Here is a 23243-nt window from a genome sequence, read left to right as displayed (position 1 = left end):
GGCTCTGGGATCTGGCCGACCTCTGACGCTCCGCTGAAGCTCTCAGTGCTTTTATGGCTAAAATGTTGCATCACAGGAAAATGGCCCAGCTATGTGTGTTCATCTTCTCTCTGCCATGATTTTTCATGTGAAGAGACCAGTGGGAGGACGTGTAAAAGTGCATAGCAACAGACTCTTTCTCTCGTGTTCTCTCGCTCTCTCTCGTTCTCACATACTCGCACAGGCACATTAACACACACGCACACACACATGCACAGACAAACAAATACAAGGCAGCACAGATATAGTGCACATGTACCCTCTACCCCACCAGCAACACAAGACACTGTGGAATAATAACGGTCCCATATTAAAGAGTACACCCTCAGGCAAATGATGTAAATGGCATCACACACAGGAATTAGCCTCAGTTTATGAATCACCAGCAGCTGTTGAGGGAAAACATGCGCCGCTGCCCGCCCAGCTGCCCCTCTTGCACAGGTCACAGGCTCGGTCTGGAGACTGATTCACTTTGTGTGTTTATATATATAACGCGACTTCAGATAGAGTCACTGCGCCTGTGGCAGCCCATCGCTCCTCAGCTCTGCTTGTCATCGTACCCGATCGCACCTGTCTGTCTGATCATTCGTTAAAATTCCAACAAATACGAGGACGCGGGCAGTATCCATTTCCATTCCCCGAGTCGCCGGATGGTGCCTATGCAGCGGTGTAGAGTGTGATTCGCCTGTTGAAACCCTGCAATTCTATTTCAGGCCATCCCACACACAGTGGGAGAGGAGCAGAAATGTGTCACCCTTTAATTACAGCTTTTCAGGTTCTTGTGAAATTTGTGCATCTGTAGGTAAAAGAGTCCTACTTTGGATTTCAGAAACACACCTCCAGCAATTAGCACATCAAGGAAATGAACAGTGTGTGTGTGTGTGTGTGTGTGTGTATGTGTGTGTGTATGAGAGAGAGAGGGAGGGAGAAAGGGAGAGCGATAGAGAGAGAGTGCTTTATTTGCTTTAATTTTAAGCATTTTGGTCTAGTCGCCTGTACTTTTTAGGATCCAAAGCTTCGGCACATGAAAATCCTGTCCCTCCAGCTATTGATGACAACACTGCGTGAAAAATGCAAACAGCCAGTCTGAGTGTGTGTTATGTTCCCAATTATATCACCAGTATTGTCACTTACTCAGAGCTTTTCTCAGTCTGTTCTGCCAGCTGAACTGCAGAGCGTTATTCCTATAGGGTCAGCCCCTTTCAATTAATTTCTTGTTAGTCCTGATCCAAATAAGCTGCAGTAAGAATTTAATCCTCATAACTGGATTATGAGCTGATTGGCACTACAAGAGCCGTTTGTTATTGAAATGAAGGGTTACATAATTGTGGATGGATGACAAATTGACAGCCACCAATCGTTCAACTGTAAAATCATAAACTTCTCTTCACGATTTCTAGCTTCTATCTGGAGATGAGAATTAGCAGCGTGTTGGCTGTTTTTTATGAGCGTCCTTGATAATGATTCTTCACGCAGGCCTCAGAGAGCCGTTGAACACACAAACACGCACACACACACACACCTCCCTGTCTGTGCGTGTGTGGTTTAAGAAACAAGATGGAGGAATGAAGGATGCTGAAATAACTTGAAAGACTGCATTATCAAGATTTTCTTTCAAACGGTTTATTCCCAGTAAAAGCTAATCTGAAAAAAAGTCTTATCTGCCTTCTTGTTGTTCATCTGTGTACCTATGTTTAGAAAAACAAAGAACACATTTCCTGTGAAGCCTCTTGCCCAGTTGCCATGCTGTTGCCGAGGCTTTCCTTTTCACCGAGTGTATACATCTAAGAGAGTTTCTGTATTTGCACAGCTACGCTTACCTCGTGACAACCTGTTGCCGTGCCATTATCCCCTATGGAAGGTTACTGTGGTCTGGCACACTTGCTTCCTGCTGCTTCAGATAATTCCCTCCGTCATTGGGTGACAGGTTGGAAAGGCTGTGCGTTCAAGAGTCTCAAATGTGTGCGAGCAGACTGTGTATGTGTCTATAACCCTTTATTATTAATCAGGGATAACAGTGAGGTCAGCAGGGGAGGGGAAAGAGGCCAAGGGTTGACATTTTGGGCTGTTGTTAGTCCAGCAGGGAGGCTCACACACACCAGCGTCAGTGGAGCAGTAGGTTACTATTTCAGTCCTGCCAAAAGTGCTTTGTTGTGTCACCATGAATCTGTCTGAGTGCAGTTAAGTGTTTGTGAAAGGACATCATGTCATGGCTGATTTCAACACAAGTAAGAGTTCTTCTTGCATCTTTGAGTGTAACCGAACACGCTCAGTCAGTGCCAAACCAAACTATACCTGCTGAGGTGCTGAAAAGCCATTTGCATGAGGAAGCCGGTCGAGGTGAGGAGGACGATACCAGATTTCATCCATCTGTGGTCCCGTGAAATTGATTATATCAGCTGATTACGTAAGTGAGGAGTGAGATGAGCAACCAAATTAGTTTCACAGTGCAGCACCGGGTGCAAGTTTGTAGGATCCGGATGTCAATGGACGAAACCAACAAACTGACGGCATAGTTTATTTAACTACTTTTTTACTTTTTAAATTTATAACTACATTCTACTGTCCAGTTCCTACGCCTCCATGTTTTAAACCTAGACATGTAAGGGCCTTGGGCAGATAATTACCAAAGAACTCTGAGAATGAGGGAAACTAGAAAATTATTAGTGACACAAAGAGACGCCATCTTTGGATGTCCTCCTCATCGCGTATGTTGAAAGAGCTAAGGCGAGATGTCTGAAGTAGGAAAATAACAGCGAAGCTGTTTAAGCAAATTTGCACAGCTACTTAACAAATATGGGCAAATGTAAGCCAGTGGTTCTTTATCAGTTTTGCATTTTGCATTTTCATCACTTGGTATCTGCATAATTGTGCCACCTTAGCAGTATCCGTATAATGAATGGGTAAATGAATGATGCCTGGCTGATAACACTGAGATGTTTAATTGCAGGTCATCAAAACCAGCTACTTTGTATTTTTCCTTACATCTCCACTGAAACCAAAAAGCAAATGTGTTTCAGATTTTTCATAACTGGCCTCTACTGCATATAGCATGCCAATTTGTGTATTTGTGTACCAAGACCCTCCCAGGGTATTGTCTTATGCATGTTGGCAGAAAGAGGCTAACTAAACCACTACCCATTCTTTAACATATGTATAGCTAGTATATATACACTGCAGAAAATGTGTGAGCAGCAAGCTTCAAACCTCCCACTGTACTCTGCCCTTTAATATTTAATCGGATGTGCTGAGTCTTTGAGAACGTGATGCTGTTGAAAGTGGTAAAGTGCTGCCATTACCAATAGAGAGGAGAGGATATGTTGCATCTGATTTTACTGATTGTTTCAAGCACATATTTAGGATTTTAACAGTGTTCCTAAACCCTGAACAGTTTGCTGAAACACTGCAGCAGAAGCCACAACAGGCAAAAGTGATTAATTACTTTATGCTGGGATTATAATTCTGCACACTGTTTGTTTACAATGACATAATTGTCTGCATACAGCACTGATGGTAGCTGACAATCAAGATGCTGTTGAGACAATTACAAGCCTCTTTTGTCCTGATTTTGTGTATTAAGGGAGTGATTGCATTCACTTTAAGACAGTTTTTTCAGATTGTAAGATCTAATATTCAGACTAATGTCTTGAATATGAAGAGCTCCATTAAAAGCTTGTTGTTTTAAAGAGAGGATTGTAAACGCAAAGGGGCGGGGAATTTGTTAGCTAATGTAACATTGTAATTACTCTTGGCATTCTGTACGTCGGGAACAGATAAAGAGATTAAAAGTCAGCTTAGCATCTTTCTCGCCGACATGGAGGTAGTCCTTTTTAATTGGCATTTCTCTGACCGCGAAGGGTTAACAGAGCTTCGGTCAGGCTCTGTGCTTCAGCCGAGCACCTCCTCTCATGTCAGCTTTTACATAAATAAGAGCTTTTTCTCTCCATCACTCCCTCTCCTTCTCTTTCTCTCATGCACACCCACACAGAGCCTGTCAGAGGCACATGAGGATGGGAGGAGGAAGGAGGGAGGTGGGTGAAGCATGACACGTGAAAAAGGAAAAGCATTGCTCTTAACGCCGCATCTACAGCCCTTTATCTATTGTTTCTTTGTATCTTGCCTCTTTCCCGATAACGTATGCTTTCAAGAGTCGCTTCTCTCAATAGTATTGGAGCTATTGTGCGTCAAGCCTCTTCTCTTTGTTCTCAAAATTACCCCATTTGTTGTGAAGATCTTCTCTCCTCTGGCAAAGAGATGTTGATTAATCTCGGTTAATTTATGTGTAAATGAAGGCTCTGCTAATTGGATTCGAGTGAAGAAGAGGCAAATTATAGAAAACTAAATTCAGGTTCAGAGATGATTTAAGAGTCAAACACAGTGAGCCTTGTCCATTATTTAATAATGTCAACATGCTTAAGAGAAAATATAGTGAAGGGGGAGATTCTCCATCTTTGTACGTTATAATTAAATCAATAAAATCATGGGCCTACATTTCTACAGACACGCATTGGATGGGTGTTGTTGAAGACTTTGCACACCAATTGGTTGCTATGGCAACTTGCAGAGTTTTTCCAAATGACCTACAGTTGGCTGACTGCAGCCTCTCTGTGGTACACTTCAGCTGAGTTGTCTTCTCTTCTGTATACTTGCCGCTGCACCTGGTTAAAATAACATTCGTCAGTATCTGATATTTATATTTCTATGTATCATTGCCAGTATAACCCCCCATCCACACACACACACACACACACACACACTTTTTTTAAGTTTAACAACATTTAATAAACGTGGAATTAAGTTCCCTTTTTTTGATCACGGTGATAATATCTCTGCTTCATTATCCTAATTAATTACCAATAAGAAACACTTGTTTGCATCAGTGTTCCCCGTATTTATTATGAAGCTCCAAATGATCACAGATGCAGCCACCAGATTTTAGATGCCATATAATTAGTTGTGGGTGCCAAGGTGTGTCAGTCTGATACAGTCCACAATAAATCTGACAAGCTCAAGTGAGGGCATGGATTCAAGAACATTTCCAGCTCAGTGAACCTCCCTAAATAAATTATTTAGAAATGAAAGGACTATGGCACAGTTTTAGTTCTGCACAAGGCAGGCTGTCCTCACAAACTCAGTGACCTTTTAAGAAGAAGACCAGCGGTGGAGGTCACCAAAAGACCTGAAATGACTCTGAACAGCTCTGTTCAGCCTGGGGCCTAACCAATCACAGACTGAAATCATCAGAGAGTGAAGAGAAAGCTATTCTCACACTCACAATGACACTAAAGGGATTTTAATCCACATCAAACCTTCTTCAGTAAAGCTCGAAAACTTTTTGTAGGACCATTATTTTTTAAAGTATACTACAAATGTGAATCATTGTGGGATTGTGGAAGCATAACAATATAAGATATTTATATTTCACTGTAAGGAAAATGTGGTATTTGTTTTAGTCTCTGTTTTCTTCATGTTTTAATCTAATCAGCTCCATATTGCATCATTTATGTTTATGTAGTGTTATAGTGAAAGTCAGGAAAGTCACGTTGTGGTAATAGTGTGATGATTATTCCTACAATGTGACTAATTTCTTATTACCTTATTCTATTTCACTGAAAGTGTATCGATTAGTTGTGGAATCTCTTGATCTTGTATGGCACGTCATTTCTGCCTCACATCTTCACACACTGTTAATTACAAAAGCCCTTTAACACCTATATACTTAAAAACCTTCAAACCTAAATAACACTAAATGTACCTTAAGTAGGCTTTGTGGTATATTTGTAGACCTATTATGCTCATTTCCAGGTTGTTATTTTATGCCTTAGACTCTACTAGAGCAACCACAATATTCTTTATTTATCCCAGAGGGGCTAGTGCAGCCCCTTGTTCATCCTCTGTTTGAAATAAGCTCCTTTCCCTTTAAGGCTGCCTGTCTCCTGATTGGCTCCCTCTCAAAACAGAAGGTTTGAACAGGAGGTAGGTGGGGCTTCTTCTGCTCTTACAGTCAGAGCTGTGTGACTGAGATGACAACATTAGGGTAACCTTCTCTTATTGTGATCTGAAACAGAGCTTTAGGAACTAAAAACTAAGAAAAGCCATTATAGGGGCAACTTAAATACTTAATACACATCTATGAAAATGTTTTAGAAACATTTCGACTTTGTACTTTCTCTTGAAATAAACTGCTAATATATTTTTAGTGAAAAAAAGATTGCCGTCATGTTTTGAACTGGAAAAAAAAATGATTGCAGTACATGATAATTTTCTACAATTTTCCATAAAATAGAGCAATCAACAAAATCAGCCATTAGAGTACTCTCTTAAGAGGCAGGAATATTTACAAAGGCATGTGAATGCGGGCACAATAAATAAATCTTCACAGCCTAGAAGGCAATTACATGTAAGTTAAAAAAAAATAATAGAAAACTTTGTTAAAATGTTTATTTCGTCTCTAAATACATTACCCATTTTTTCTGAAAATGCATTATGCCGGAGTTGCCTCCTCCAGGAAACAGAACTTCACAACTTGTCTCTGCTCTCTCTCTCTTTGTGTTGCTGGGGAAGAACAGAGGAGAGTGCTATGACTAACCAGTCGGCCTGGCGAGTGTGTATTACGTCAAAAAGTCACACACTCATCAGCAGCCTTCTGTACCAGCTGAATGTGCATTCAGTCAAAAGTTAGAGTGTAAAGACAACACACTGTGTTGTCAAACAGTTGGACACTGTGTCTTTGTTTAATAATGCACAGTAGAGACTTACAGTACATCTTAATAAGTGGGGTGTGAAGGGACCATTAATCGAAGCACTGGTGCGAACAGTGACGCTGTCGTCCTCTCAATCTAACAATTTGTGCGTGCAAAATGAATCCCAAATGCTGCTCAGGAGCACAAATACTGGGCACAGGGAAACAGGATCACTATTGCTTGTTTTGTTTTTTGTTTTTAAATGGCTTATGTATGTTTTGTATTTAATTTTTAAAATATAAACTGCTTACTTTTACACACTGGAGTCATTATTTGTGTAATGACAGCATAACAAAGGAACCGAATCAAAATCTTAAAAATCTTCTGCACTTTTACATTTGTAAAATCTGAGTAAAACCCAGTTTATTCTTGTGTAATTATGGCTGCCTTGTTAGCTTAGAAGACACAACATGTAATTAAGGTAATATTGGAGCTGTGGGAAGTCATATTATTCCTCATTTGATGAAGGCTAGCTGTGTTTCCCCCTGCCTTCAGTCTTTATGACATACTTGGCTGAACCAAGCCGATCTCTCTTTAGATAACTCGGAGATCGGGGTCTCAGAGGTGTTCATTACGTGTCCAAACAAATCACTGACACCAGGCCCATAAGATCAACTGAAAGCGCTATCAGCAGCCATGTGTGCAACTTTGGGGTTAGAGGTTCACTGAAAAACATCAAAACCAGAAACAATCAGCGTGTCATCACAGTGGCTCAGTCTTACTGATGTATATTTTATGCATAGAACATTAGAATGAGCTCTATAGTTGTTTGTAATTAACAAAAGATGTTGTCACTAATCCCTGGCCAGGCACTATGACTACTTGGAGTGCTTGCTACTTTTCTTACAGTTATAACAGAGCTGTCGTTGGGTCTTTCCATGTAATAAGCTTTCATTTGACTGTATAAAAAAAAGACAGACCTGGCTATTGTGACCTCAGTCATTGGTTAGTGAAGTCACCGTGTGAAACCTCCATTGGCATCATGCTGTTTAGAAGCTAGACAAGCAAGAAGGTAGATCTGGCATAGAAGTCTAATGGCACCATCTGTTCATAGGGAAACTTGTCAATGACAAAGCAGACCTGCCTTGTACTTTTTGACTGTAGTGGGGACTGTGATTTATCAATTTAAGATCATATTGTATTCAGTAAAGATTGAAACTAGCAGATGAAATCCTAAAATCATCAGGAAAGATTAAGAGAGCCAAAGGGTCATTTACCCATAGACATCTACAAAATTAGACTTTTACAACCAGAGGAGTTGTCCCGTGCTAGCCATTAGAAAGGTTACAAGTCCAGGGCACATCTGTGTTGCTTTTGCTTTTTATCTTTTATATACAGTCTACTATGTTTTTAGTTTTCTTGAACCTCTTTCTAACTTTGAGCTATACCTCTTCCCTCCAGCTGCTGGCTATATGTACAAATCAGTCTACTTCCCTTTTGATAAAGCTGCAGTCACACAAAGGTAGCAATTGTGCAGTGACGTGGTGACCAGAGACCACAGAAAGTCAGTGGGTAAAAAAAACATTGGCAGTGCAAAATGTGGGGGTCCTGAGATAGACTTTTGAATGCACGGGATACTGATGATTGACATATGACAGGGTACTAAATACCAGAGCCCTTGAGTGAGTCATTCCATTCAACAGCTCTGTTAAACACATTAGAGGGTTACCTAGGCAACCAGAGCCTGGGCTATCCACCAGTGACCAGCTGACCCTTAAAAGTAATGTGCAACAAGTGAAGCCACATGTGACAGTGGGCGCCACTTAAATAAGAAAATAACCATAATAAAAAACAATGAAACAACACATGGCAGTCATTGTGATATATTGACTGCCCTATCAGAATGATCATAATCTCATGCAACTCAGAGTACAAATGACGCTTTAATATTGACAATAGAAACAATGGTATCAAGAGAATTTGTCACCATATAAATAATAATGACAGAATCTTGTTAAAATTCAGCACTGAATCACTGATCTGATTTCACATTGCCAGTGGACATCACATTTGAAGTGATGCCTGTTTGGAGCAACAGGCTGCAGGTTACCCAGCAGGCCCACTCTCACTCAGCCTCGGTGCACTAATGACGAACAGCCTCGGGCCAGGCTAGAGGCTCAAGGTTACATACCTGCGATCTCTCTTCACAAAGAAATCAGCAGCACCCATCTTAGAGAGATAAACAGTACTCAGCTCTGCTTGGATGGAGGCTGACTCACTGGCTCAGTCGGTAGAAATGTCTGCTGTTCCTTGGCCACTGCTTAAGCTGTGTTTTTATGTGATTTCTAATCTGCAGGAAATGGTATTGCTCTCTGAAATTGCCAGAGAAGACCTGTATCATAGTTTGGGAAAAATCATTTTGAATCACAAATGTCAGGGCTTGTTCACGCTTTCCAACAACCATCATCTAGTGTTGTTTTCCTCACTCAAGTGCTATGACCTTGATGCACGACCTACAGACACAGAACAAATGTGTCATCTGCTGTCTCATCTTTATGTACATGTCCGCATTGGTCAGACGGCACTATTTAATTGCAACACAATGGGTTTCTCATTTTTATATGAGATTACAGACAGCATTAGAAAGAACAATTGTTTCTCCCAATTTGCATTAATTAATTGTAATATCTCTCCACTCATCAGCTTTTGAAATAACAATCCATGAGATGTAAACACACCTCCATCCTGTGCTCATTGCCGGCTTACTAAATATCCTGCGAAATGAGTTGCATTTCATTTTCATACTTTGCTGGTGGAGGCGATTTTACTGCTGTTAATTATTCATGTGCCAGTAATGTGTGCAGCTGTTCTCCTCTCAAACAGAAAGAAGGAGGAGAAGATTGAACTGATCTGTTGTCCATACCTCTGAGTAACACAGTAAATGCAGATGAAACACTGTCTGATAATAATAAAGTCCTGGGACTGGCGAGCAACTTTGATATTGTGTAAATTTCTTTTTGGAATAAATTATTCTGAATGTGTTTCACAGACTTGATTAAAATTTTAAGCAGTTGGTCAGTACACCACTTACAGACTGAAATATTTATATATTAGATGGATTGCCAGATTTGAAGACTCCTGCAGAGCCAGCCATGACCCCCGGCAGATCAATCCCACTGACTTTGGGGCTCTCCAAACTTTATCTCTCAAAGATTTGTACAAAGATCCCACTGACTTGCTATTAATTCTACTGACTTTGTGGGTCTTCTACCTTTTTCCACTGTGAAGTTTACATTTATGTTTTTATTTTTACAAAAAAGGGTAACTTGTTGGCTGGGGGCCTGAGGAGCTTATGTAATAGCGAGGTGTCTGTCATCTGTCCACAGTTTGCAAGAATCGTTGCTCATCCGAGAACACTGGTCAGGATTTAGTCAAACTTTCACACAGTGGTCATCTGTCTTGTTTTGTGATCACTTTTCTATTTTCACAACAGTTGCTGGACTAGTAGTAGTCTTTAAAATCAATCAGGCAGTACTAGTCGTGGTGCATTGGTCAGATTTTGGTGAAGTGACATTAATTTGGCCTGGATGTGACCGTCAGCCTCCTTGACTTCTTAGTGGATTTTAATTATTTTGTGCAGTACAATTACTCAGTGACAATAAAACTTTAATCAGTGAAACCAGTCAGGAGCTACTGTACTCTGTTACTAACATTCTGGTTTAATTTAAATAGTAGGTTTATCTTAAGCACTGATTAGGAAATATTTTTGGCTAAAGTAGCTGCAGACTGATGTATTGATTTGTAAAAACACGAGAGATAAACAGACAGCAAAGAATTTTTCACACAAACTGCACAAATATAAACGATGGCCATAGGCACCAAAACAAAAAGGGTCCCCATGCCGGGTCGCTCCACATGTTCGGTTGGGTAGATTTTGTTAGCGTCAAGAAGGATGCCCCAAAGAGATTTGTGTCTTCTACCAGGAATAGAACTGGGAATTGTTAGGCAAATGTGCAAACCACTACACATTACCACTACCAGTTCCTTCAATGCTAAAGTTTTTATCCCTTGATTGATCTCATCTGTCTTTTCCTTTCTTTTTTTGTTTTGTTTTTGTTTTTGTTATTGCAATCTCTTTTTGCCTCGCCCTCATTCTCCTGCCTGTTTCCTCCACAGGAATACCTGTGTCCACTCAAGCGGTTTGGGTAGTGGAGCATGTTGTGACAGCCATGTCTCTGGAGATGGAGAAGACCATCACCAAGCTGATGTACGATTTCCAGAGGAATTCCACCTCTGATGATGACTCTGGATGTGCACTGGAGGAATATGCTTGGGTTCCCCCTGGCCTCAGTCCTGAGCAGGTATATAGTTACAGATACAAACAAACTATGACGCAAATAAGTACTTCATTAGATATTCTCTGTTGTTGTCCAACAGTGCCAGACCGTATCAAATTGAACCGAGTCGGTCAAGAGAATTAATTTTATTTGGATAATAAAGGATCTATCCTAGTAATCCCGAGCTGGAAAATTCACTCATCTGAAAACACGACAACATATCATCATTGTTTGAAATCCCCTTCATGGTGCTGTAGTCTCTTACGGGTTAGAGTGGGGAGAAGGGCAGGGATGACTTACAATAGACTAAGGCTATGCTGTCAAGCATTTCGGGGAGCAATAATCGTAAGGACATTTTACAGCTGTCAGTGTTAATCTGACTTTGTGTAGAAACCAAATTGAGAGTCAGACAGACTGACAACCATGACTGAAATCATGAAAAGCAACCACACACTGATTAGTTGATTGCATTGTCTGAAGAACAGATGCGAAGCAGCAAAAGATTTGATGAAATGTTGAAATGCTCTGTGATGAGTTTAAAGTACAAGAATTTCAAATATATAGGAGGATTCGCTTTGAAAAGGCTGTTTCACTGATCAGTATCGAGTAAACATGATGACTACTGAGTGGTCTTCTAGGCGCACTAAGCCTCAGTTTGCTCTGTTTTTTAGTGTAACTTAGCAAATTTAAACCCAGAGGACTGGAAGTAATTTGAGTCAGTGAATGTTTGGATGAATCTAATTGGAAATGTGTGGCAGCGTGTTTATGCGTACCAGTTTCACAATTCTCTGTCTGCACTCATTTGCAGTTTAAATGCCTTTTAATTGCATGCATGACCAAGCTAATGCAATCGGCTCCGCAAATCCAGAGGATATTTCCTCCTCATTTTTTATTTTTGCCTGTTGTTTTTGTCAGCTCTGACATAAGATAAGCACGGTTGTGTTCAACTATATTCGGTATAAACACTTCTGTCTTTATTTAGTATGAGAAGCACTCCAATGCAACAGGCCTCCTAGTGCTCTGTTAACAGATGACACGATGGGCTGATAACAGTCATTTTCTCCAGTCAGCCATCTTGACAGGATGCTGAAAGAGGCTGCAGCCTCTGTCATCCAACAGGAGGTGCAGGCAATTTGAAGCTGCCTGTTTCTTTTTTTAATACACTTGAACGTAATGAATTTTAAGCCCGTCACATCTGATTTCTCTCTGCACAATTAAAGAGACTTGCATTTTAAAAGATAATCACAATTTTGCAGCATAGTTCATCAAGCTGTCAGGACTCAAATTCCCTAGCTGAAAACATTTACTGTTTCAAAAATGTTTTTGTTGTATCAGGATTGGATGGGAGGAATGAACTTTGTTAACAACAGATCTTTTCAATATTTGTTGTAACACGTTTTTGCTTTTTTTTTGTCTAAATGACTTTAAGAGCTTCAAGGTAAAAAAAAAAGGGGGGGAGGATTTGGTGGGCTAATTTATTCCAGTAAATTCAGAGCTGAACAATTTCTAGTTTAATTAGTTAGTTTATCAATTATGCATTTATTGTCAAGGTCAATTGTTCCTGTTTACCTGTGGATTTTGGACTGGACAAGATGAGCAATATGGAGACAATGCAATTTTTGGTCCAACATGGTAACCAGTAATGAAAATAAGCTGGATTCCTATACAAATTTGCATGAAATGGATCACATTTAAACCATTTAAAGCAGATATGTAAAACCTAAGGCCCGAGGACCAAAATCAGCCCACCAACGACTTCAATCTGGCCCACTGGGTGGCTTTGAAAAATGTGACTGAAGGCATAAATTTCAGCATTTTCTAGTGATAAACAGCCCCTATTGACTATTCATACACCAAAATAAATAAGTAATAAACAATTAAATAACAGAAAGAACATTCTGTCAATTAACAAAAAAAATCAATTTTACATTTTATAATTACAAGACAGTCTGCATTAGTAGCTTCTTCTATCATTTTTACACATTTATTTCTTACAACTTGAGCCAAAAGAGTCGTCATTAATTTACTCCAGCAGCATTTCTACATTTTTCATGTAGAAAAGCTGAGATGGGATTAAATGTGTAGTAAAACACTGAATGAATGGGAACTTTTATCCCTGATTTCAAGTATTTTTGCTTCCCAATTAACAAAGAAATTTTGAAGAAAGTGATTATATGTTGATGTGCTTAATATTTTAAAGTCCACCTGTTGCACAGTTGAGAGACAGTTCTCAGAGAAAGGTGGTTCAAGGCAAATGATTTTGTCTTTCATAAGAGTCGGTGTCACCCTCCTCAGCACAGAGTAAAGCGCGAGCGTGACGGGCAACACAGAGAAGAACCACCTTTCCCTCTCACGCTCCACCCTACTGATCAAGTAAATTGAATCAGCAGAAACTTCAGTAAAATAGATCTTTACACTGCACTGAACACTGAACCACTTTGCGTTGAAAGCCTGTTTTGTTGAAAATCTGAGACAAGTAACAAGATTGCTTTCTATCCTTTCAGTGTTTACTTCTCAAACACCGTTCAAGGCTTTTTCTCTGTTTCATCGGCTAACATTTAATTACAAAAGAGGGTTCAGGGCACGGATGGCAAGTGCTACTGCATCGTGAATTATAATTGCAGTGCAAGTTTAAGATTTCCTTTAAGCAATGCGAATATTAGCTGCTGAAAATTTAAAGAACCTGGTGCTGTTCAAGGTTGTGCCTGCAGCAGCAGCACACATCTCAATGTGCTGAACACTTTCAATTCCAGACACCAACTTCCAAGGGCAAGACATAAAAATTTTTCCATGAATCAGTGAAATAATGTAGATTATTTAAAACAGCCAACTTTTATCTTTGTATAATGAACAAATTGTGGATATTTGGATGCTACTGTATAGGCCAGCTTTAAAATATACTTATATACTATATGCTTTTTTTTCTGTCTATCATAATTTTATAATTTAATAATCATGGTCTAAAATTCATTGTTGTAATATCTATAAAAGCCACAACCCCAGGCTTCAGACTAAACGATCAGTTTCTACTCTTGCCTCTGTATGATGTGAAAAGAGCAGATATCCTCAACATGGTCATCTCAGACACACGGTTCCAGCTGTGAGCACAGCAGCCCAAACCCATCGGCTGTTTAAACCATCTATTTGTGAGTGCCAGCCGAGCAGAAGAAAGTTGTCTTCGTGGAACTAGAAACAGAACTAAAAATGTTTTTTAGATGAAGAGTGAACTGAGGAGTTCCATCAAGGAAAAGTCCAAATTAAATAAAGGTTATTTTAAACTGACTCATGCAAAGTACTCTATGAAAGTTCAAGATCAGAAAGTTTAAAAATTAGTACAGTGCTTTCCATTTAATATTTTTATATTTACAGTGGATCACATAACTGTTTTATTCTTGCTCTTTTTCTGCCCATCTTTGCTATTGTGGTTCACTCTTATTAGAGCTGCACTGAATATGAATTCCTGCTCTCTTCAGATTGTTCAGTCTCATGTGTTCATGTGGTTTAAAGCCAAAATACGGAAACAAAATAGCGTATAATTTATTCATCTTCTCATAGTTACTTCTTTTAAATAACTGTTCAACCTCATCTGCTGTATTGTACAAAAGTCTTTGGGACCTTATTTCTTTACTGTATTGTTTATTTCGATAACAATGCGGTAAATTTTACTGTATATAATTTTACAGTACATAAATACAGTATCAACACCTTTTATTCTTCAACACAGTCTGAACGCTCTTAGACAAGCTTTCATTTAATTTCTTTAATCTGCAGGGGACGTTTAGCAGGCTTCTTGAAGGACATTCAAAGCCTGTTTTGAATATTGGCTGCCTTTTTGCTCCGTTCTCTGTCACGATCATCCCACACTGCCTTAACAATATTGAGGTCTGTGAGGCCAATCGATGACTGATAGTCTTTCCATTCTGTGTTGTTTTATTTTTTATTTTTTTAATCCAGGTGTGCTTTTACTTGGCAGTGTGTTTGGGGTCATTGTCATGCTGAAAAATGAAGCTGCTGCCAACCAGATGCTTTCCAGATTTTTTTGCATGCTGGATCAAAATTGGATGGTGCTTTTCTGCATTCATTAGTTTTGCCAAGATCCCCAACAACACCACTGGCTAAAATGCAGTCCCAAACCAAGACAGAACCTCCACTGTGTTTTTAAAGATGGCTGTAGCCCATTGTGGTGCCTATCTTTTGGCCTTCTATGTAGATATTGATGACATTTTGAAGCAAAATTTTGAATTTAGATTCATCATTCCATAAGACCTGTTGCCACTGATTTTCAGTCCAGTTCTTGTTGAATCAGCTTCTTGAAAACCATCCTGTCAAGACTCTCAAGTCTTGTGTCTGATCTTTGCTGGATAATGTCTTTTTTTGTCCAGTTTCCTCAAATTTTCTAAGGACACACTGCACACCATGCTGATCAAGTTTTTGGCTAATAACTGGTATTCATGTTGTTGGTGCAAAAATACAATTTATATGTGTCGAACAATGTTATCTTTGGCATGTTTAGTAGGCTTAACTAAAGATGTTTTTTGCAACAGGCTGCAAATGCCCGATGATACAATTTAAAATTGGTTCTTTACTAACTTGCTTTTATGTGTAGACACAACACTGGTTCATACCTTGAATTGGGTGCTCTTTTTTAAGCTTGAATGATTTATAGGTCAGTGTTAAGTTGTTCTACAAACAAAAAAGACTTCTCCTTAAATGGTGAGGTACAAGGACTGGACTGGAAATGAGTAAAAAAAAAAAGCAGTCAATGTCCAAAGAAAAACTCTGAAACAACTCCAGGAAACCTGGAGAACCACTTTAAAAGTTAGAACAAAGTCTGGCCCTTTGGAAGAAAATATGAAGGAATTACGGGTGGCTCAAGGCCTTCACACAGTAGTTTATGTCACTTGATGTAGAGAACAACTAATTGTTCAAACCTTATATTGTAGAATTGTGTGCAATATGCAAATTTGTGTCATAAATCAAAACTTTCAACCTCCAAACAGATGTATTTACTTCATCCATCATGCTTTTGTGTGTGATGTAAAGAACTTGGCAATTTATGTAGAAACATTTTCTCCGACTTTCCAAGTTGTTATGAGCACCAAACAGCAGATTGATGAGGTTAGCAACTAACATAATCAAGGATTTTGTAACAAAACGCGTAGAATATTTATATCAGGGTGAGCTGAGACTAAACACACTGAAAAAGGGGTAGTGAATATTTAATTTACCTTTTGTCAAATGTGCTGAAACACATTTTGAAATTGAGAGGTCGCAAAACCACATGTTTGATTTTCTTTGTTTCAGGTGCATCAGTATTATAACTGCTTACCAGAGGAGAAGGTCCCTTATATCAACAGCCCTGGAGAGAAATACCGCATCAAGCAATTGCTTCACCAGTTGCCACCACATGACAATGAGGTAAAACTACACAACAGAATTCTGAGTAATACATGAAGACTTTTCTTTATTCTTATGATTTCCAGAGGTTAGGTGGCGTTTCAGCTCTAATGATGAGTCGCGTTGTTTCAGGTACGATATTGTAATGCGCTGGACGAGGAGGAGAAACGAGAGCTTAAGCTGTTCAGCAACCAACGGAAGAAAGATAACCTGGGCCGAGGCAACGTCCGTCCTTTCCCCCTAACTATCAATGGGGCCGTCTGTGACAAGGTAAACCACACAACCAACATCTTTTCATTCCTTACATAATGACCTACTTTTTCCGGACTTGGGGTTTCGTCTGTGTAGCAAATATCTTTAATTCTCCTTCATAAAAGCATGTTAGTCTTGAAAATATTTCATACTGTCTCTTTTCACACCTTACAGCTTTCATTCTTTCTTTGTCTGCCTTTTCTTCCAACACTACCTGACTCTCTCATGTTCTTTCATACCTTTCATTTGATTTTGTTTCTTTTCATTGAATTTTATTTCTTCTCTTTTCCTTTCCTCTCCTACAGTGTGGGGGTCAGATAAATGGAGGGGACATTGTAGTTTTTGCAGCAAGGGCGGGTCATGGAAAATGCTGGCACCCTCAGTGCTTTGTCTGCGGCACATGCGAGGAACTGTTGGTGGACCTCATATACTTCCACCAGGATGGCAAGATCTACTGTGGCCGGCACCATGCCGAGAGGCTGAAACCCCGCTGCTGTGCCTGTGATGAGGTGCGCCTGTCTGGGCTTGGAGCCCTTTAGGGTTGGAAATGGCTGAATGGTTCATGCTCACAGACTTGGATGGGGTTGGAATCAGTCTGGAGGGAAAAGATGTCTCAGTATCTTTGCCACGTCTCAGAAAGTCTGCTGTAATTTATAGTGAGCGGGCTTGAATAATAAGTCAGGCCACAGTGCTCTGCAAGTATTGGAAAGAGAATTTCTATTTGATTAAACTGTTTAATTATCTTTAACTGGAAGATATAAATCTGATGTCACATACATATCTTCTAAGTTAGTTTCTTTATGAGGTAATTTTGTGAAATAATTACATGAATATTGTAAAATGCAGGCACAAAGGATGCCTAGGTCATTGCTTTTATTCAGCTGAAATATGCCCGACTTTTACACCTAAGAACACTCACGCTTTGGTGGAATTTCTAACAGCTTTATTAACCTACCTGTCAGTTTATGTGGAGGTTGATGATCCTATTAAGGGGTAGTATGGCAAAAAGGTTCCTACTCTAGGACGTGACACAAATAAAATACAGGAGCCTGAGATACAGGATAGCAACATAGGTAGATATTGTGTGTTATCTGCTAGCTGATAAATGTAATGTCTTAATCATATAGATCATCTTTGCTGATGAGTGCACTGAGGCGGAGGGCCGGCACTGGCACATGAAGCATTTCTGTTGCTACGAGTGTGAGACCACCCTTGGCGGGCAGCGCTACATCATGAAAGATGGACGACCACATTGCTGCAACTGCTTCGAGTCCCTTTATGCAGAGTACTGTGACGCATGTGGAGAACACATAGGTACTAAACATGCTTTCATTGTTGTTTCAAGTCCTCTGATATCTAAATGAATTGCTATCAAGAGTGACAGACATGCTATTCCTGTACTTGCTTCGTGGAAAAAAACCTCCAACAGCCCTTTATTGTAAGCGTGACTCTTATCAGCTCTGGAAGCCTTGTGTGCCACAGCTGTGGAGAGGCGGGTTCAGTGCAGTGAAATGCGGATAGTTATTATCATCCCAAGCTTCAGTAACAGTGAAAGAGTGTGTTTCAGAGGGTGCTCCCATGTTGTATCCAGATGGAAGCTGTGAAAGATGATTACTTCCTCTTGCTGGGGAGTAGTGCTGGTGAAATTTATTCATGCTATCTTACAAACTGAGTGATCATCTATGGGCATGAAATCATAAATATTTTACTTTAAGAGACAAAGGGCTCTGTTTGCTCATAATTTAAATAGTGCCTTGCAGCATTTCGGATAAAAATTAGGTATCATATCAACATATCTGACAAAAATTTGCTTAATAGCTAAAGGTTAACATCAGTCTGTGATGTTTTTTTCATCATGTGTTGATACTAAAAATGGTCAAATGTTTTCGTTCCCATCTTATCAAAGGCATTGACCAAGGTCAGATGACTTATGATGGACAGCACTGGCATGCAACTGAGGAATGTTTTTGCTGCGCCCGTTGCAAGCGCTCCCTTCTTGGACGCCCCTTCCTGCCAAAGCAGGGGCAGATTTTCTGTTCACGGTCCTGCAGTGCGGGACAGGTGAGGAAACTGCAAATACATCTGAAGCATCTCTTTATTTAGTTATGTATATACCCGCTGTTAATTAGTATACATTTTTAAGAGTTTTCTAGTTATTCACATATATATTTTTTATTTTAACAATTAAGGATCCCGAGGAGTCTGACTCCTCAGACTCTGCCTTCCAAAGTGCTCGCTCACGTGAGTCTCGCCACAGCACCAAGATTGGAAAGAAGGAGCGCAGGAATGCTGAGCAGGATAGGCGAAGCACCGAACCCCGCCAGTCAGCTCCTCCATCGATGCCCGACCGTCTCTCTGCTGATATGGAGCCCCTCTCTGGTCAGATGGATCGCTTAAGCCTCACTTCTAGTCAGACTCCAAGCAGGACACCTAACCGCACCCCTAGCCGCACTCCGAGTCGAGCCCCAAGCCTTAACCAGGTGTGGATGAGCCGAGATGACCCCTACATCCCTCCTTCCTATGAAGGCCCTCAGCGGGATCCCTCCCCTAGCCCTACACCCATTCATCTGCTGGGTCAGTGTAATGCTAGGCAAGGTTACAATCCCAATGCGAATGCTCATCCACCAGCCCAGAGTCCTGCCAACCCAGGAAAGAGGCCTGATTCCTGGGGAAAGGAGCAAGGGAATGCCAAGAGGACCCCTATGGCTGCCCTGAGAGGCTACTCCTTTAATGAAAACTGGATGCACCACAGCCAGGATGAGTTCAGACCCAACAAGCTGCGCACCCAGATGAGCTTCAATGAGATGTCTAGCCAGAATCAGGGTTTCTCTGACAAGAGAAGTATCAGTCTGCATGGATTCCAGAGAAATGGAAGACCCCCACTGACCAGGAGGAACCCTATCAATGCCATGAGCTTTAATGAGCCCCTCACTCCTCTAGAACAGACCCCTCGTGGATCCATGGACTCCCTAACTATGTCTAATGCCACAGGTATGGGTTTAAAATGCCTAAAGTTAAGGTCGTTTATATGAAATTATATTAAAAAATGACATTTGATTTTTTATTTTTTCTTGTTGTAACAGGTAACTCTCTAGATGGAGTCAGCAAGCGTCAGGAGCATCTGTCAAGGTTTTCCATGCCCGACCTGAGTAAGGATTCAGGTGTAAATGTGTCTGAAAAGAGCAACATGGGTACCCTCAGCTCCTCAGTCCAGTTCCACAGCACAGAATCGCTGTCCTCCTCCCGCCCATACAACAACAACAACATGTACACTCCTCTGAGAGTCGGCTACCCACTGCAGTACTGGGATGGCCCACAGCCGCTCGGCTTTGATGGTAAAGGTCGTGTCGGGGTGATGGGCAGCAGTGGGAATCTGCGGATGGCTCCCATGAGTGACAGAATGCCCCGCCGAAGCTTAAGCGGGCAGGAATCTGTGTCCCAGAACCAGCAGCCACAACCCAGACGCCGCAAACACCATCGTGGGAACAACGGCAACGGGCAGCACCGCAGTGGCCGCCACCACAAACGCTCTCGCCGCTCTCGCTCTGACAACGCCTTGCACCTGGTGGCAGACCGGCCTGCTCAAATGATGGAGCCGCCGTACCGTCGCGTTCAGGAGGATTATGATCGCTTCCCCTCTGGTCATGCTGCACGGGAGTTGTTCGGGCTGGACCCGGGCGGGTACAGGCAGCAGCTTCACCGGCCCTGTCCCCGCACCACTTCTGATCTTACCCTGCAGAATGCTGGCTGGCAACCTGTCGGCCTGGGCGGGCCGTGCTGGGGCGATGGGTACATGGAGGCTGCTGACCCCTGGTGCTCTAGCTGCTCCTCTTCCTCCGAGTCTGAGGAAGAAGAGGCTTATTTTATGGGAGAACCAATCCCTCGGCCCGTGCAGCTGTGCTACATCAATAACGAGGAGCGACGCCATCGCTACAGTCCCTCTGGGATAGGTGGCCATCACGGACCTCTTCACGGACCGATTCATGGCCAGCTGCACACCCGCCAGAGGAGGAAGAGCAAAAACTGCATCATTTCGTAGATATAGAGCAAGGAGTTGGGGAGGGATGAGCAGGAGAGTGAAAGATATAAGAGAGAAAGGTAAGGAGACGGTGTAAAGCAGCAGAGATGGTGGAACAGAGGGAGTGGGAAGGTGAGAGTGAGACAGCTGAAAGTGAGAGTGAATAGAGAGTTTCTGTGTATGTGTGTGAGTGTGTGTGTGTGCTTTTGTGTGTGAGTGGTGGGGTTGAAGAGGGAAAAAAAGGCCTATTTTTTGTGCTTGTGAGCTTACACAACTCTACACCATGTAGTGTTTGTGTACACCTACACAGAATGATCTAATCCTAAGAGGAAGCTCAGCTGGCTTACACAACAGGAGTGTTTACGCTGATGGAGATCAACTGATGGTACCAGGAAGCACTGAAGAATTTGACAACTACATAAACTGTGGTCAAGGTAAAATAACATGACATGTGTGCGTGTCTGTGCGTGAACCCCATGTTACAGAGAGATTGAACTATTCCAGCTGGAAAAGGCCAGTGGTCAAACTACAGTGATATGACTGTTCACGTCGCCGCTCAGTGATCCAAGCCCTGGGCAGTAAACTTATTCTGTGTGGACAAACGAGAAATTGTATTGGGATAGTGCAAGCTACGTGCTAGATTCCAAGCTGTGTCATTGTTTACCTCAGTGGAATCCAAATGCTGCTGGAATATAGTGTTGGCTCGCTAGCCCCGTTATCACCTTGTACAAATAGTCTTTTAAACCTTGTGCTCTGCATAGCCGGCTCTCCATTGCTTCACCAAGGACAGAGCGCCAGACAGCCTCTGCTCCTTGACCATTCAGGCACAGTAACGTCAGGTATGGTCCCGTTTTCTCTTCTGCAACATGCTTTGTTTTTTTTTTCTTTGAGAGTTACCTATAGTTGATTAATACTACTACTAATAACACTAACAATAATAATGATAACACAAATAATAACTATAAGAATATTAAAGTATAATACCTACTAGATGTATATATAGTAATAAACTTTAATAATGGATGTAGTAATGTAAATGTCCTGTACATATGGTCTTAAATATTTATATATTTTGTAACTAAAGAACCATTATTTGTATAACATGATGTAGAGATAGGGAGGCTTGCATGTTAATTTGTTGTTGTTGTCTCATACTGAAAATAAAGTGTATGTCAATGAACAACCAGGAATATTATTTTTTTGGTTAAAGTGGGTTTGAGTTCGGAGGATGTTTCACTAAGCCATTCTACCATTCCTAAAGAATAAGGAACTTTCCTTGCAAGGAAAGCTCTGCTGAATAAACGTTCCATCAAGTGTCCTCCACAGCAGTGTTACTGTCAGTCAGATAATAACCACCGCCAACCAGCACCTTCCCACAAGCCTTTCCACAGCAGGTCAAGTGTTCTGACCCGACAGTCAGGAGAAGTCTGAGAAATGAGAAGTTCACTGTCTTATTTCTCACACATCCAACAGGTTAACTACGAGAACCAAGCATTCATTTACCTTCTAATATATTCCAGACCTTCAAATGCACCATTATAACCAGTTAATGACTTGAGCTGAGTGGTCATAATGTTTTGGTTCAGTCTACAGTACTGTGCAGTTTGGGGCCTCCCTTCATTTCTCTATATTTTGCTTTCAAGGAGCCAGACTTTCTTTTCATTTTTAAAATGGTATTGAGCAAGAGTTCTCCAAGCTTTCTTAAGGTCTTTCATATTTTTTTTAATATTGGCTACTTTGTCATTAGTCCAGTTCTTGTACTTGACCATTTTTAGAGGAATGTTTTTCGTTTATTTGTTTGTTAAGCCACTGATCCATGACTCATTCATGACTCGAGCACAAAAGTTTGACTTTCAAGCATCTTAGAACTGTATAAAATCTCATATATATAGAAAGGAGGGGTGACTTAAGACTTTATATAGAGCAGGACATTTTACAGTTAATCCTGTTACACTAGCGCCTGGGCTGCTCCTGAAAAAAGTTCAAATGTAGCTCTTGCATTATTGTGCTGCAGTTTATTGTCACTGGTCACATTTACATGAATATCAATACTTCAGTGATAATCCAACCTGAGCCATGTCAGTGTTTGAGTCGCAGAGTAAATCAGAAATACTCTGGTTGACACTGGCCACTTCAGCAAAATAACAAGGGCCAGTTAATAAACAAAAAATTACATTTCTAACATAAAAAGGTCTAAAATTTGACCTCTTAACTACATTAGTTTTTTACAATAGACCTATAAGATTCAGTGTATGAATTTTAGTAGCTACAACTATAATTTAGTTGGAAATGGTTTGGATACTTTGATTACATCAAATACACAGTCACAATGAAAAGAACTCTTAATGTTTTACATAGGTAAATACAACCATATTATACTGAATCATTGTTTAACAAAACTAAAGTAGTGAAGAAGTAGTCTGTAAAATATAAATTATACCCTCGCTGCTTCCAGAGGGTAAGCAGGAGCCAGTGCTGCTCATCAAATGCAGCTGATTAGCTGATCATCAGCCAGTG

General features: G+C 40.8%; 1 protein-coding gene across 1 annotated transcript in view; it reads left to right on the top strand.

The window, feature by feature from the left end:
* The window catches only part of LOC100696241 (prickle-like protein 2), a 36785-nt gene extending 14876 nt beyond the window's left edge, over nt 1-21909 (top strand). Inside the window, exons 2-9 of the mRNA XM_005448737.4 lie at nt 10899-11083; nt 16364-16477; nt 16589-16726; nt 17014-17217; nt 17836-18022; nt 18615-18769; nt 18898-19699; nt 19792-21909. Of these exons, the coding sequence (XP_005448794.1) occupies nt 10952-11083; nt 16364-16477; nt 16589-16726; nt 17014-17217; nt 17836-18022; nt 18615-18769; nt 18898-19699; nt 19792-20747 (2688 nt within the window). The 5' untranslated portion in view covers nt 10899-10951 and the 3' untranslated portion in view covers nt 20748-21909. The remainder of the gene's footprint in view (nt 1-10898; nt 11084-16363; nt 16478-16588; nt 16727-17013; nt 17218-17835; nt 18023-18614; nt 18770-18897; nt 19700-19791) is intronic.
* The last annotated feature ends 1334 nt before the right edge of the window (nt 21910-23243 follow it).

The sequence above is a fragment of the Oreochromis niloticus genome, linkage group LG20 (genome assembly GCF_001858045.2).
Source record: "Oreochromis niloticus isolate F11D_XX linkage group LG20, O_niloticus_UMD_NMBU, whole genome shotgun sequence".
NCBI classification, from domain to species: domain Eukaryota; kingdom Metazoa; phylum Chordata; class Actinopteri; order Cichliformes; family Cichlidae; genus Oreochromis; species Oreochromis niloticus.
This window is presented reverse-complemented; position numbering and strand designations above follow the sequence as displayed.